General features: G+C 50.9%; 1 protein-coding gene across 1 annotated transcript; it reads left to right on the top strand.

Annotated features, from left to right (window-relative positions):
- The first annotated feature begins 1,538 nt into the window (after positions 1-1,538).
- On the top strand, positions 1,539-8,352 carry SRXN1 (sulfiredoxin 1). The gene is made up of 2 exons (XM_060032818.1): positions 1,539-1,758; positions 6,029-8,352. The coding sequence occupies exons 1-2, from the start codon at positions 1,549-1,551 to the stop codon at positions 6,230-6,232; spliced, it is 414 nt and encodes a 137-aa protein (XP_059888801.1). The 5' UTR covers positions 1,539-1,548; the 3' UTR covers positions 6,233-8,352.
- The last annotated feature ends 7,341 nt before the right edge of the window (positions 8,353-15,693 follow it).

The raw sequence follows: 15,693 nt of genomic DNA, 5'->3' as shown, positions 1-15,693 counted from the left end.
TACTTTTTTTTTTTTTTTGGCCTCACAGCGCAGCATGTAGGATCTTAGTTCCCTGACCAGGGATCGAACCCACGCCCCTTGCATTGGAACCGCAGAGTCTTAACCACTGGAAGGCCAGGAAAGTACCCCAGTCACCTTCCTTGATTGCCACTATGTAAGCACTGATTTACCCCCAACCCTGCCCTCTATCAGCCATTATCTCTGAGTGTCCTCACAATCTCCTCACAACCATTTTACAGAAGGCTGATGCTCAGAGAGGTTGAGGAACTTGCCTGAGACCACACAGCTAGTGAGTGGCCAGATGGGATCTGAACCCAGGTCAATCTGTGCCAAAGCCGTAATGTTGCCATAGATGCTGATAAACACCTGAGATTTAAACCAGGAGCCTACCTTCCTCTGGCTCCAGAGGACACTGGGTGCTGAACCTGGGCTCAAGGGGATGGAGAGTTTTAAACAGAAGAGTGGGGATGGCAATCAGCATGTTTGGACCTAAGTCATCACCACCACCCCTTGCAGCTTTGATGTCCTCATCCGTAAGCAGGTGTTTAGTGGCCTGGGACTCTGAGCTCAGATAATCTGACTTTCATTTTCAGCGGCCCTATCTTGGACAAGTGCTTCAACAATCACACCTACTTCCTAGTGGCGCTGTGAGGATACAACGAGACTATTATTGTGGAACTCCAGGGCAGTGCCCACACACTGTCAACATGATTCCAAAGGCTCCTTGTTACAGTTACTTTTGCTGAACCGAGGCAACCAGCCGTGGGTAGAGAGAGCACTCTGGAGCCTGACTGCCTGGATTTGAACCCTGGTTCAGCCACTTACTAGCTCCATGACCTTGGGTAAATCACTTAAAAAAAAAAAAAAAAAAAAAAAACCTCGCTGTGCCTCAGTTTCCTCATCTGTAAAATGGGAATAATAATCATACCTAGCTTGTAGGGTTGTTCTGAGGTTTAAATAAGTTAATGTACATGCAAAGTGTTTAGAACAGTGCCTGACACAGCACCAGATTCAGCAGATTCGTAGTATTTCGAATGTCATTGGTATTATCACCACCTCCACGACTATTACCGCTAGGGATCCAAAGGCTGGGCAGCCAAGAGCCAGGTTTTGCCGACTCACCCTCGCTGGGCAGGTCCAGCCCCCTCCAACCCGTGTCCCCGCCCCCGCCCCCGCCACCCGTGACCCTGAGTTAACCCCGAATTGTGCGCCACCCGCGCCCCTCCCGCCCCACGACCTGCAGACTCACCCTGAGTCAGCCTCCCCCGGCGCTTCCACTCCCGGGACGCCGCGCGGCAAAGGGGAGGCGGCGAGGCGCCCCCCAGCGGAGAGCCAGAGCTCCGCACGCGTCCCGCAACGCCGGGAGAGCCGAGCGAAGGTCCCGCAGGGGCGCTCAGGGGTGGGCCAGACCACTGTGGGGCCAGGGGAGAGAGGCTCTGTGCGGCTGCGCCCCCCGCCACCCGTGCGGAATGGTACGGCCCGGCCGGGGTTAAAGACCTGAGAGTAGGCGGCGCGTCCCGAGACCGCGCAGGCGGCGGCGGCTGCGTGATGGGTCTCCGCGCGGGAGGAGCCCTGGGCAGAGCCGGAGCTGGCCGAGGGGCGCCCGAGGGAGCTGGGCAGAGCGGCGGCGCGCAGGGCGGCAGCATCCACTCGGGCTGTATCACCGCGGTGCACAACGTGCCTCTCAGCGTGCTCATCCGGCCGCTGCCTTCTGTGCTGGACCCAGCCAAGGTGCAGAGCCTCGTGGACACGATTCGGGTGAGGCCCCGGGGAAGCCGGCCGCTGGGAGCGCTTCAAAGGAGGGAGGTCGCGCTGGACGCGAGACGGGACTGGTTCAGTCTCAGCCGGAGCACGGCATTTGCTGTGTGACCTTGAGCAAGTGGCTGGGCCTCTCTGGGCCTCTATTTAGTCATTGAGCAGGGAGATTGGAGATGAATAAAATAACGATCCTGATTCCTATATAGTACCTGAAGTGGCCAGGAGCTGTTTTAAGTGCCTGAGCTTTTTCATGCCAACCCTATGAGGTAGATACTACTACTGTTCCTCTTACAGACGAGGAAATGAGACACAGAGGATTCAAGCACCTTGTCCAAGGTCAGGCACTTTAGAAAGTGGCACAGCCTGTCCCCCGTGCCCAGATGCATGGCCACCACCTTATCCTGAGATAACCTATGTGGTCACTTCAGGCAGTGGCAGTGGGATTGGGGGTGTCCTGGCTGCTGGGAGGGCCTTGTTTGAACTGGAACTGGGGAGGACGGAGTCAACTGCATCACAGAGAGGGTGCTCAAGAAGCCTGGGGTGATGCTGGCAGAAAATTTGGGGGAAGGAGGGGACATGTGTGTCAGGTTAGGCCTGCATGGCATCTTGTCCCCCTCCCCCAGACCCTTGGAAGGTGGCCATGTGTGACCTACCAAACACCTCTACTGCTAGCCCGATTGTCTTTCAGTCCTAGAGTTCACACTGCTGTTCCCACTGCCTGGAACTGCTTCCCAGGTAGCCACAGGGCTTGCTCCCTCGTTTGGGTCAGGTGCCCACCTCCCGTCAGCCCAGGCCTCTATAGCTCTCCCCCTAACCTGAGGTATTTCTCCTTGAAGCACTTATGTCCACCTGAGTTATAGTCTACATTTGTTTGTGTTTTACTGTCTCTCCTCCCCGTCTCATGCGAACTCCACAGGAGCAGGGATTTTGTCCTGTCTTGACTGTTTCCATAACACTAGCACGGTGCCTGGCTGTCTGTGATGGATCTGGCCAGGGATGCACTCTCCCACTCCTGGGCCTTTGCACAAGCTTTTCCCCTGCCAGTAAAACTCGTTCATCTCTTTACTGTTTCTAACTCCTTCTTGCTCTTCCTGTCAGTGTCAGTGTCTTCCCTGACGGCCCCTGCTGGGTTAGGGGCTTCCTGTGGGCCCCCAGCCACCTGCATGCCCACCAGCATACCTCTGATACTACTGGCTTGTAATGGCCTCAGACACCTCAGTCTTCCAAGCCAGAACGATATGCTTTGTATTAGTTTTCAATGGCTACTGTAACAAACACCAGAAACGTAGTGGCTTAAAACAAAGACAGATTTTATTATTTTATAGTTCTATAGTTCAGAACCAAAATGGGTCTCGCTAGGCTCAAATCAAGGTATCAGTGGGGCTGCATTCTTTTCCGGAGGCTCTAGGGGAGAATCCATTTCCTTGTCTTTCCCAGCTTCTAGAGGCCGCCCACATTTTCAGCTCATGACCTCTCTCCTCCGTCTTCAAAGCCAGCAACATCAGACCTTCTCTTGTTCCTCTCTCTTCCACCTTTAAGGTCTCTGGTGATTGCATTTGGCCTGTCTGGATAACCCAGGATAATCTCCTCATCTCAAGATCCTTAACTTAATTCCATCTGCAAAGTTCCTATGCCACGTGAGTAACGTATTCACAGGCTCCAGGGATTAGGACATGGACATCTTTGGGGGCCGTTATTCTGCCCACCCATCGTCACACCCCTGGTGCCCAGCACAAGGCCTGCCTGGCACAGCTGCCTCTCTTTGCTGCTCCACTGCCGGGCAAGCTGTGCTCCGCGCCTCACTTGCATCAGCTCCCTGACTTCATTAGCAGCCTGTAGGGTGTCTGTTCCCATCTTGCAGATGAGGAACAATGCCCAGTGTCGAGGGTGCTTGCTTACCACCCCTGCCCACGCTCCCCCCACCCCCCGCCCCACCGCTCTGGGTAGGAGCTGAGATTCAAATTCAGGTGTGCCTGGTTCAAGAGCCCCAGCTTACAATTGCTGGGTCTTACTGCTTGAAAATCATTTCTAGGATAAATGGAATAATGAATCCATCGAAGCAGCCTAATAAGAGACCACCCGAGAGCCCGTGGTGGGAGGTCTTCTAGCAGCTCACACTTAATCCGGTCTCCCCCTACCCCATCCCTCCCTGCCCCAGCCTTTCCCTATATAGAGGACTACCCATTCTCCATCTAGATGCTCAGGCCCATAACAGGAAGTCAACTCATATTCTCCTCCTTCTCTTCTCCTCGCATTCACCCCTCCCCCGGGATCTTCCCCCTAAACATGTCCCAAACCTGGCTACCTCTCCCTGACCCCTCCATGCCTCCACCCAGGACAGCCACTTCTGGTGAATACCTGATGAGGCCTCGCCTCTGTCTTCCCTGCTTTTGCCTTTGTCCACTTCACCAAGCCTGCTTTCCCAGGACAACTTTCTAGAATGTTCTTCAGATCATGTCACCCTCCCATGTTTAAAACACTCCAGGGCCTAAGAGGTATAAACTTTCAGTTATAAAGTAAATGAGTCATGGGTATGAAATGTACAGTGTGGGGAATATAGTCAATAACTATGTAGTGTCTTTGTGTAGTGACAGAGGATGAACTAGACTTAATCATGGTGATCGTTTTGAAATGTATAGAAATATCCAATCACTGTGTACCAGGAACTAACATAGTATTGTAGGTCAATTATATTTCAAAAACAAATAAACAAAGAAACTCTTAGGAAAAGAGACCAGCTTTGTGATTGACTGGGGGGGGAGGGGGGTAAGGAGAGGGAGAAGTGTATGAAGGTGGTCAAAAGGCACTAACTTCTGGGCTTCCCTGGTGGCGCAGTGGTTGAGAGTCCGCCTGTCGATGCAGGGGACACGGGTTCCTGCCCCGGTCCGGGAAGATCCCACATGCCGCGGAGCGGCTAGGCCCGTGAGCCATGGCCGCAGAGCCTGTGTGTCCGGAGCCTGTGCTCCGCAACAGGAGAGGCCACAACAGTGAGAGACCCACGTACCACCAAAAAAAAAAAAAAAAAAGGTACTAACTTCTGTTATAAGATAAATAAGCATCAGGGATGTAATGTACAACATGACAAACATAATGAACACTGCTGTACATTATATATGAAAGTTGTTGAGAGTAAAATCCTAAGCGTTTTCATCACAAGGAAAACATTTTTTTTCCATTTCTTTAATTTTGTATCTATATGAGATGACGGGTGTTCACTAAACTTACTGTAGTCATCACTTGATGATGTTTGTAAGTCAAATCATTATGCTGTACACCTGAAGCTTATACAGTGCTGTATGTCGACTATATCTCAATAAAACTAGAAGAAAAAAATAAGATAAATGAAACGCTCCAGGGCCTACCCCCTGCTACCTTTCTGACCTCTTCTACTTCTCAATCCCCCGAGTCCACTCTGATCACACTGGCCTCCTTGCCATTGCCTGCAATACAGTGAGCCTGTTCTGGCCTCAGACCTTTTGCATTTGCTGTTCACTCTGCCTGGAATGCCCTTCCCACGGCTCATACACAGTGTGTGTTATTGAGCACATTCCATGTGCCAGGTGTTGTTTGAAGCAGTTTATGTCTGTTAACTCACTAAACCCAACAGTTCTATGAGGCGGGTGTGTCATCTTCATCCCCATTTGATGGGTCGGGCAACTGAGGCACAAATATGAATTGCCAAAGGTCACAGAGCAGGTAAGTGGCAGACCTGAGATTTGAACCTGGCAGTCAGGCTCTTTCTTTAAATGACTCCACCTCTCTGTCTTCCCCAGAGGACTTCTCTGTGTTCAGGTCTCTGCTCCACTGTCAACTCTGAGAGGCCTTGTGGACCCCCATCCCTGTCATGTCAACCTGCGTTATTGTCTTCATAGCATTTATCACTCCAACATTCACTTCTCCATTCCATCAGCCCCACTAGACCAAAGTCCCGTGAAGGCAGGGGCTGTGTCTGTACCTTATTCCCAGAGTCTAGAACAGTGACAGATAATATACATGTGGTCTGATGAACGGTTAACAACCTGGGTGGGGAGCCCTGATTTGTAGCATCTGCCCACTTCCCTGGTGTAAATACTCTCACTGTGGCTGATTTTCATGGTACCAAGGTTTTGTCAACCAACTCACAGTTGCCTCTGTGTAACAGTTGCCTCTCACAAGCCAGCACGAGCCAGCGTGAGCACCTGGAGGAGCTCAGCCCAGGTTAATAAAGTCTGCTTTGCAAACTGTCCGGCACTGTGCCACACTCATTCACCTTGCACCCTCTTCTCTCCAGGAGGATCCAGACAGCGTGCCCCCCATCGACGTCCTCTGGATCAAAGGGGCTCAGGGTGGTGACTACTTCTACTCCTTTGGGGGCTGCCACCGCTATGCAGCCTACCAGCAGCTGCAGCGAGAGACCATCCCTGCCAAGCTTGTCCAGTCCACCCTCTCGGACCTGAGGGTGTACCTGGGTGCTTCCACGCCGGACTTGCAGTAACAGCCTCCTTGGCACCTACCACCGCTGCCACGAGCCCAGAAGACGCACCTGGCCTCCAGTGGGCTGAACCATGCGAAGGTGTAGCAGGGGTGCATTCTCTTTGTGCCTGGGGGGCAGGTCTAACTCGAAGCACCCTCTTTCTTAGCTGCAAGACCTTGGACTCATGACTGAACAGTGTGGGAGCCCCACTTCCCACCTCGGGGAAAATGGGTCGTGTGTTTGCTCTTGAGGGATTATTGAGAGGGTGAAATGAGAAAGGAGATGGGTTTGGAGAGCCACCTGCTGCTGGCTCCAGATTCCCAAGGACAAGGATCCTTTTGCATTTCTGTCTCTATATATCATATCGTGTGAATACATTCATCTGCAAGTAAAGGAAAGCCTAGGTTCCAGTGGCTTAAACACAGAGAAGTTTGTTTTTCCACATAGCATGAATTCTGGAGACAGTTGGCTAATGGTATTGGTTTAACAACTCAGCAAAGTTATGGCACACGTCTCTGTGATCCTTTTGGCTTTTCCCACATTGCACGTCACTTCATGGTCACAGGATGGCTGCTGTACCTCCAGCAATCATGACTGTGTTCAAGGAAGAACAGAGTTGGGGAGGAAGAAGGGCCCAGCCAGCTGGACCTGTCAACTTCTATCATAAAGTCAGGCCTTTTTCAGAGGCCTGTTTCCTGCTCTCTTCCCCTGTGTATTTCTACTTAGGTCTCCTTGGCCCAAACCAGGTACAGTTGCCACCCCTAGCTGCAAAGAAAGCTAAGACGGCAGGAACACAGCTGTCACAGTTTAGTAAATCAATCATATCCCATCTCCTAGAACTGGCACACTGCCTTCTAAATAATATTGGAATCCCATTAGCAAGAGAGAAGTGAGGAATTGTGTATCAGTTAGCCGTTGCTGTGCAACAAACCATTCCAGAACTTGGCAGCTAAAAACAAGTTGTTTGTTTGCCTAAAATTCTTTGGGTTGGCAATTTGGGCTGGGCTCATCTGAGCAGTTCTGCTGATCTTGCTTGGGGTCACTCATGGGGTTGTATGCAATCAGCTGTCACCCCAGATGGGGCTGGATGGTCTCGGATAGCCTGACTCACTTGTCTGGCAGTAGGTAGGCTATTGGCTGGGTGACTTGGTTCTCCTCCATGTGTCCTCTCCAGCAGGTTAGTTCAGGCTTATTTTCATGATATCATCAGGGCTCAAAGACAGAGGGAGAGGGAGGGAGGTGTGTGTGTGTGTGGAGGGAGGGTAAGAGGAAGGGGGAGAGAAAGGAGAAGCTCCAAGGCTTTTTTGAGTTTTAGGACAGAATTGGTACAACGTCACTTCTGCTAAGTCCTTCTGGTCAGAGCAAATCAAAAGTTTGGCTTAGATTCAAGGGCTGGGGAAACAGACTACACCTCTGGGAGAAACTACAAAGGATTCGTGGCATTTTTCTCCACCTATCACAGATGACTTTGGATAAGCAAATAACAGTGTTTCTTTCTCACTGTTCCTTTCTCTCTTGTACAGATCCTTGCTCTGTCCAGGCTGAGGTCACTAAGACACTAGACACTGTCCTGGCCCTGCAGAGGGAAGGAAGTGATGGGGCAGTGGGTGGTCTCTCCCAGGGCTGGGCCCACTCTAGGAGGGGCATCTCTCATCATCTGTACTGGTGGGTTAGGGGGAATGCGTAGGCCAGGTGGGACGTTCCAAAGGGACTTCTGAAATCCAGAGTCCTGGGAGGAAGGGAAGAGATAGAGGAAGGGTGCAGAGTGAGGCGGGCCTTGCTCTCACTGCCCTGCTAAGGGAACTAGGTCACTTGCTGTTTTCAAGCTTCAGTTTCTCCTGCTCAGTAATAAAGACAACAGCTTTCCCACCCATTCTCTGTCCCAGGGAAAGATGACTGAGATGACCAATGGAATTTAAAAGGTATGTAGTCAGAAATGCAGTGTGATATCCTGGATTGGATCTTGAAAAAACAACAACAAGAGGACCTTAATGGAAAAACTGGAAATCTGAATGAGGTCTGGATTTTAGATAATTTTACGAATGTTGACATTGGGGTAGGCTGGGTGCAGAGTGTATGGGAACTATCTGTACTATATTTGCAACTTTTCTGTAAATTGAAAATCATTCCCAAATAAAAGTTTATTTAATAAAAAGGGAGGCATAATTGCTTTAGACCAATGGTTCAGGTTCTCAAACGGGTTTGCTAAGCACAGATGGCTGGACCATACCCCCAGAGTTGCTGATTCAGAAGTTCTGGGATGGAGCCTGAGAATTTGCTTTCCTGCCAAATTCCCAGGTGGTGCTGATGCTGCTGTTCAGGGACCACAAGGTGATAACCACTGATCTAGATGGCATCAATTATTTTCTAATACGGTGACAGCCCCCTTCACCTCCAATGGAGAAGAAAGAGCTGGGTCCCAGGAGATCCACGTTCTGGAACCAGCTTGTGCACCAATTCCATGTGAAATTGGACAGGGCCTTCCCTGGCGCTTTTTCCAAGCTGTCTAATGGACTTTACCCCTGAGGTTTGTAGTGAGGGTGAGGAAGCTGAGGGCATGCTTTGTAAGCCGCTGTCATGAGGTGCCACTGTTTCATGTAAGACACCTGCACCCACTGAGGTAGAGTAGCACAGTGGTTACCCCTTCTTGAAAGGACTTTCCCTTCATACAGATAAGGCCCAAGGAGGCAGCGCTAGGCATACTGCTAGGCACTGGGAGGAGGCTGCACAACACACTTGGAGTGGGAGGGATTGTCGTTCTTGAGGAAGAGGAACTGGGTTTTGAAGGGTGAAACCTGCTGGTTGCTCTCCGTGGAGGCTGAGAGCTGCATTTCCCACTTAGGCCAGCAGGTGGTGCTGCTTTCTGGCCTGCCCGAGCTAGGCTGGGCCTCCAGCCCGATGAGCAACTGCTGTGGGAAGGGGATGGATGGAAGGTGTCTGGCTGTGAGGGATGCCCATCAGCGGCCCAGAGAAGCCAGGGGTTCAGGTAGGAGAAGGAGACCTGGCTGGGAGTTTGGAGTTTCAGGTTTACTTACCTGTCCAATCTTGCTCTGTGGCCTTGTACACATCATGACCTCTCCAGGCCTGTCTTAGGAGACTAGGGTCTCTACACTGGGTGTGCTGTGTCAAATTGTCTCAAGCTCAGCAAAGGCGGCACCTCCTCCAAGAAGCTTCCAGATCCTCCAGGCTGAGCTACATGCCTCTTCTGGGGTCCCCCTGATCCAAAAGTGTGTCCCCTCCCCAAACAAACTACTGCCCCGGGGAACTTGCGTCCAGTGAAAGGCAGTGTGTAGGGACCCCTTATTTCCCTTACTGCCCTGGGACCAACCCTTTCACCATGGTAGACTTTTTTAATGTTTCATTTTCACAAGTTATATGTGCATATATTCACCTTTTAAACGTTAAGATAGCAAAATGCTAAATAATTAAATACTAACAAACTAAGATACGAGAAGCAAGCAGAAGCCCACCACGTGTCCTAGTGCCTCCCTACTCCTGGCAATTATGTTCATGAATTTGGCGTATACCCTTCCAGACCTTTTTCTAACTTAGTAGTTGTGTGTGTGTGTGTATAAGTAAGGAATGTTTTCTTTTTTTACTTTCTTTTGCAGATCACATTTCTTCCCTGGTGATGCAACTTAGCCATCCACCCCATTAGTGCCTTTGCTCTTCTCCCAGAGTATCCCTCATTCTGGTCGCTTCCTCAGAGGGGCCTTCCTGACCACACTGTCTAAAACAGCCCCCTCCCCCATCATTTTATCACTGCACTGTTTTATTTTTTTCATGGCATTTATCCCACTCCCTGCAATTATCTTCTGTTTCTGTTTATGACTCTCTCGTCCACTAGAACGTAAGTTCTTGAGGCAGGACCTGATCTGTCTTATGACAGTAGGCCCAGTGCCAAGAACCACCTGACACATAGCAGTTATTCAACAACTATGTTAAATGAATAAATTCCACATAGGTCTAGCTCGTTCTTTGAATTGCTGCATGGCATGCCAGGGTCTGTATATAACCATGTATTAGTCATTCTCCTGTTAATGGCCATTTGGGGGTTACTGTTATTTGCTGCTGTGAACACTTTCTGCCATCAACTCTGTGCTCACTCAACTGTGTACGTAGGGGTGGGACCGCCTAGCCGGTGCATAGGTGCTGGCAAATCGCTCTCCAGATTGGCTGTTCCAAGTGCCTTTCCCAGAGTTTGGGGGGCAGCTTTCCGTCCCTGCGCTCCAGCCGGTGCTTCTTAACCTGTTCTGGGTCATGAACACAGTTGAGAATCTGAAAGAAATCCGTGAGCCCTTTCTCCAGAAAGACACACACACACAAATCTTTCGGGCAATTTCTGGGGATTCGATGGCCTCATCCCCCAGGGGGCCCTGTATCAAATGGTTAGAATCCTAATTGTCTCATTGTGTGGACAGGAATGCTGAGGCACACGCAGATGGGGGTGTGAATGAATTAATAAATGGGAGCTAGTTTTATGAGGGTAAAGTGGTCAGACCCTGATCTGTCTCTAGTCAGAAAAAACACCTGTCTTGGAGAGGGTAGGGGCGTGCAGCCCTACTCTACCCACGACCAGGGGGCCCCCAAGGATGAGCTCCAGAGGCTCCCTGGGCTAGGTCTGGGCGGCTCCACCTGTCAGCCCTGGCAAAAGGTAGGCCAAGTCTGGCATCCAGGGTCAAAGCTGGGAACCAGGGAGAGGCCTTGACTGCCTTGGTCCGGATAGGGGCTGCAAGGCGTCCCTCCCTGCCTCCCAGACAAGCCACATTTGCTTCCATGTTCCCAGGCAACCTCTGGGGTTCGCATCCCGACTCCAGATCTTCCGTCGAGCAGGAACATAGGGAGTGCTCATTACAGAAAGGCCACCACCACCACCACCATCATCATCACTTCCATACCGGATGCAGTCGTCCCGACAGGTGGACAGAGAGGAAATTATCTTCCCTGTTGGACAGATGGGTAAACTGAGGCCCGAAGCGTAGCAGCGACCTGCCGCAGAGGCCTGGCGAGTGCAGCCGGGTTAATCGGCCGCACACACGGACCCCCCGCCGGCCCATCCGCCCCGCCCTCCCCGGCGGCCCCTTCCCCGGGCCTGACCCCCCGGCGCTGCCTGACAGATGACCTCAGCTGCCGCCAATCCATTGGTTCCAGCTCCCAGGGGGAGCGCAGAACAAAGCGCGCTTTGTGGTGGGGCCGTCCCCTCCCCCGGCGCGCTGCCGCCGGGACCCCCTCCGGAACTCCGCGCGACGCCCCCCGGCCGACAGCCGTGTAATGTCTTCCAGGCCGCGCGGCTCCTTCCAGAGCCCCGGAGCCAGGCTCTCCTCCCCCGCGGGGGCTCCCCGGACGGCGGGATCTGGGGGCGCCCCCAGCGGGAGGTTGTGCGGGCCGCTGACCTGTCCCTCGGGAGGGAGCAGGGCGGGGTGCAGGAGGCACCGGCGCCAGTGGTCCCGGGTGTGGGCGCGGGGCAGGTGCTGCCACCTGACAATCTTAGAGCTACAGCATGGGGTGGAAAATGCTGGTGATGGCGTTACTATTATTGTTGTTGTTGCCATTACTATTATTGTTATTATTTTGTGGTTGTGAGGGGGAATCACTTTCGACAGACCTCCGTTTAAATCTTGGCTTTAACACCTGCTGGCCATGGGACCTTGGTGAGCACGTTCACCTCACAGAACGACAGCAATAGTAGCCAACATTTCTTGAGCACCTACTGTGTGCCAGACCCTACTAAAGGCTTAAAGCCTTTATTGAACTCGTTTAATCCTCACAGCAAACTTAGGAGGGAGGAGTTATCACACCCCTTCTACAGAGAAGGGAACCCTGGCTCCAGTTGTCCTAGAGACAAATTCACCTCTTGAGCCTCAGTTTCCTTGTCTGTAAAATAGGCTCCCCAAGAGCTGTTCATTGCTCATTGGTCTTACCTCCTTCCAGTTGAGGACACAGGGCTGGGAGCAGGTCCCTGGCTTGCCCAGGAGCACCCAGCATGTGTCCGCCCCTAGTCCCCCCGTCTTTTGAGGACTCTCCGTGGAGGGCACCGCAACTGCTGGTTCCTGTTGGGCTTGTAGGGGGAGGAGGAATTGAAGGAGGGTCTGCCTGCATCTGAAAACCTTTCCCCTGAGAGAGAAGCTTCGCTGTCCTGTGCTGCCCTTGCAGGTTGAGGGGGTGAGGGCAGGGAGAGAGGGACGCCATGCCCAGAGAGGGGACCAAGGGGCCACGGAGGGGGCTGGGAGTGACTGCCCCCCACCCTTCACACACTCCCTGGACGTTCATTCTCCCATGCACCTACTGGGCACCAGGCACTGCTCCAGGTGCTGGGAACATCAGAGTACCAAACAGATGGAAACTCTCATTCTCTTGAAGTCCACTCAGGGGAGAAGAGCAAGAAAAACACACGAAATATATGTAAAATGTAAACTGCAATATCCGATAGTGATAAGGGCTGTGAGGGAAAAGCAGGGGAAGAAGAAAGAATGAGATGGGAAATATCAACTTCATTAAGGTATTGGACCTCTCTGAGGAGGGGGCATCGACCTGAACAGAGAGGAAAGAAACCCTGTGGATGTCAGAGGGAAGCGTGTTTCAAGCAGGAGGAATAGCACGTGCAAAAGCCCTGAGGTGGGAGCCTGCTTGGAGGACCCAAGAAACAGCAAGGCAGCCAGTGTGGTGGGGGCAGCCTGGATGGGACAAGGCTGGGCTGGGCAGCTGACGAGGTGGGAGAGGTGGGCACCGTCAGCCTGGGACTTTGGCTGGGAGCCACGTGAGGCTTAGAGCAGAGGAGGGACCGGGTGGCTCTGGCTGCTGAGTGGAGCAGGGATGGGAAGGGGGTGAAGCGGAGGCTGCTCTGTCACCAGAGCCCCAGGTGATGGTTGATGGATTGGATCAGGGTGGAGAGAAGTGATCAGAATCTGGATGTAATTTGAAGATGGAGCCCCAGAATTTTCCAACGGATGGAACTGGATCTGAGGGATGAGAGTGAGAGGGAAGACTCTGGAGACCCCCAGATTTGAGAGTCCACCGGCCCTTTCCAGAAACTTCACTGCAGGCCAGAATGTAGACACAGTCCCCGGGGTGAATCCCACTCTGCTGCTGGTGTCCTGGGGGACTCGGCCAAGCCCAGGACACACAGTAGGGCCTCCAGTTCCTCAAGGGCACAAAGGAGATGAAGTTAGAAAAATGTTTCTTAAAATTCTGTCAAGAGCCTCCTTCACAATTTGGGCCACTTGGGACAGGAGTGCTTAGTACCACCTTCAGGGACCACTGTTTTTGAACTGTTAAATCTATTTGCTTTTGTTCTACTTAAACAAACAAATATTTTTTAAGGAAACGAGATAGCTGGACTAAATGGAAATCAGTAGCATGTGACATAAATAAATGTGACTGTCAATGTAAACAGTGTAGATATAACACTGTTACTAACTTTGTCCATATCTGACTGAGGCTGTGCAATGTCTCTCTCTCTCTCTCCCTCCCTCTTTCTCTTCCTCTAGCTCTCAGTAGCAACTGTTTGAGAGACCCACCCCGCCTCCACCAATCCAGGACCCTCTCCAGGACTGGAAGAGATTGAAAAAGGATTAATCATCTTGCTCTCCGTGTCCTCACCTTTTTTTGTTTTATTTAACAAATGAAAGCACTTACCATGTTATTTAAATGCTTCCCAAACGGAAAGGCATTTAATCCTCACAACCACCACATGAGGTGGCTACACCTATTATCCCCACTTTGCAGATGAGGAAGCTGAGGCTCAGAGGGATGAGGCCCCTGCCCACAGTCACACAGCAAGGATGAAGCAGAACCAAGATTCAAACCTAGTCAGACCCATTCTGGAGGCCACTCATTGTCCTTTGAAGGCATATCATTATCACTATGGAAGTACCGAACTGCTGGAACTGGAAGGGTCTTCAGTTACTTTTGATTCAGTATGTATTTATTGTCTACTAAAATGTAAGTCATATTATAACACCATTTGCTTAAAAGTATTTGAGGATCGAATTTAGAAAACAATTCCAGGCTCCTCACCATCAATGCCCTGAATGACCTGCCCTTCCCACCCCCCCACAACCCCCATCCCACTCCAGCCAGGCTGGCTGCCTCACCGTTTCCAATTGCTTTCTGATCTCAGGGCATTTGCACTTGCTCCTGCCTCTACCTGGAATGCCCTTCCTCTGGTTCTTCTGGCTTCTTCACATCCTTTAGGACTCAGCTCAAATATCAAATACTTAGAGGGCCTTCCCTTGCTCCCTCATCTCCCCCATAGTTTCCCCAATATTCTCACCCTGCTTTTTTCCTTTATAGTTTGTAATTATTTTGTTTATTTGCCTGTGTACATGTTCTTTGTCCTACTGCCCTTCTATGATGTAAGCTCTGTGCAAGCGGAACCTAGTATGCAGAGCAGCTAAGCATCTGGGGTGAAGAGCTGAGAGAAGAGCAGACTGGGGTAGGGGGCCTTTGGGTTGTCCCCAGATAGGAGAGCAGATGTGTCTGTGGAGCCACAGAGAGCAGGGGGTTACCAGGGAGACCAACTTAATATGAGGAAAGGTCTTTCACATAGTCCTAATGTTCGGACATTGGAAAGGGCTATGTCATCAGGTAGTGAGCTCTCCGTCACAGGGGCTAGGCAAGCTGAGAAAGGACAACCCCTGATCAAGACCACCTGATATGTTGGGGCTGTGGAGAATGGACTCATTACCATAAATGGGGTAGATATTCATTCACTTGCTCATTTACCCATTCGTTCACTATTCTGTCTTCTATCTATCCATTTATTCACTGACTCCATGTTTCCCAAACTGTGCTGTGTGATGGACAACTTTCATGACTTGGCCACGCCCACAGGGCTTCTGTGCTTAATGTCTTAAATATATATATTATGTACATAATATCTTCAGTCAGCCTTGGGAGGCCGACTGAAATTTACATATATTCAATATATGTGTTTTTAAGTCAACTTTATTGAGGTATAATTTACACACAGTAAAATGCATCCATTTAAAGTGTACAGTGCAACACATTTTAACAAATATACACACCCATGTAACCACCACCTCGATCAAAACAGAGAACGTTTCCATCACTGTCACAAGTTCCATCGTGACACCAGGCCCCCAGCACCAGCCTGGTCCCAGACAATCACTTTATCAGAAAATGCCAACACTTCTCCAAAGTTTCTCCAGGGCCAGTTTGCATTCCCACCAGCGTTATCCAAACATAAATGAAAAATCAGAATCCCTTACCACACATAAAAAGTGACAAAAATGAGTAAAATGGAAACAAAACAATGTTCTCAAATTCTAGCTGAACACCATTGCCTGTAGAAGTTCTGGGTCCAGCTATCTCCAGGTGAGAGAGAGAGAGAGAGAGAGAGTGAGAGCAGGTGTTACCAGCATCCTTGGAGAATTTCTCCTTGGCCTATTAGAAAATCTGGGAGACAGTAAATGACTTTCTTATGGTGAATTTGTTATTTAATACCTTGTTGCTGTTCACCC

This window comes from Delphinus delphis, chromosome 15 (assembly GCF_949987515.2).
Source record: "Delphinus delphis chromosome 15, mDelDel1.2, whole genome shotgun sequence".
Lineage (NCBI taxonomy): Eukaryota > Metazoa > Chordata > Mammalia > Artiodactyla > Delphinidae > Delphinus > Delphinus delphis.
Note: the sequence above shows the minus strand (reverse complement) of the source record. Positions and strands in the feature narration are given on the sequence as shown.

What these genes read in the sequence shown, in the direction of transcription:
- SRXN1 (XM_060032818.1), top strand. Translation starts at nt 1,549, where the DNA reads ATGGGTCTCCGCGCGGGAGGAGCCCTGGGCAGAGCCGGAGCTGGCCGA. An exon ending in GCCTCGTGGACACGATTCGG is followed by an intron (nt 1,759 to 6,028) that starts GTGAGGCCCCGG and finishes TCTTCTCTCCAG; the next exon opens with GAGGATCCAGACAGCGTGCC.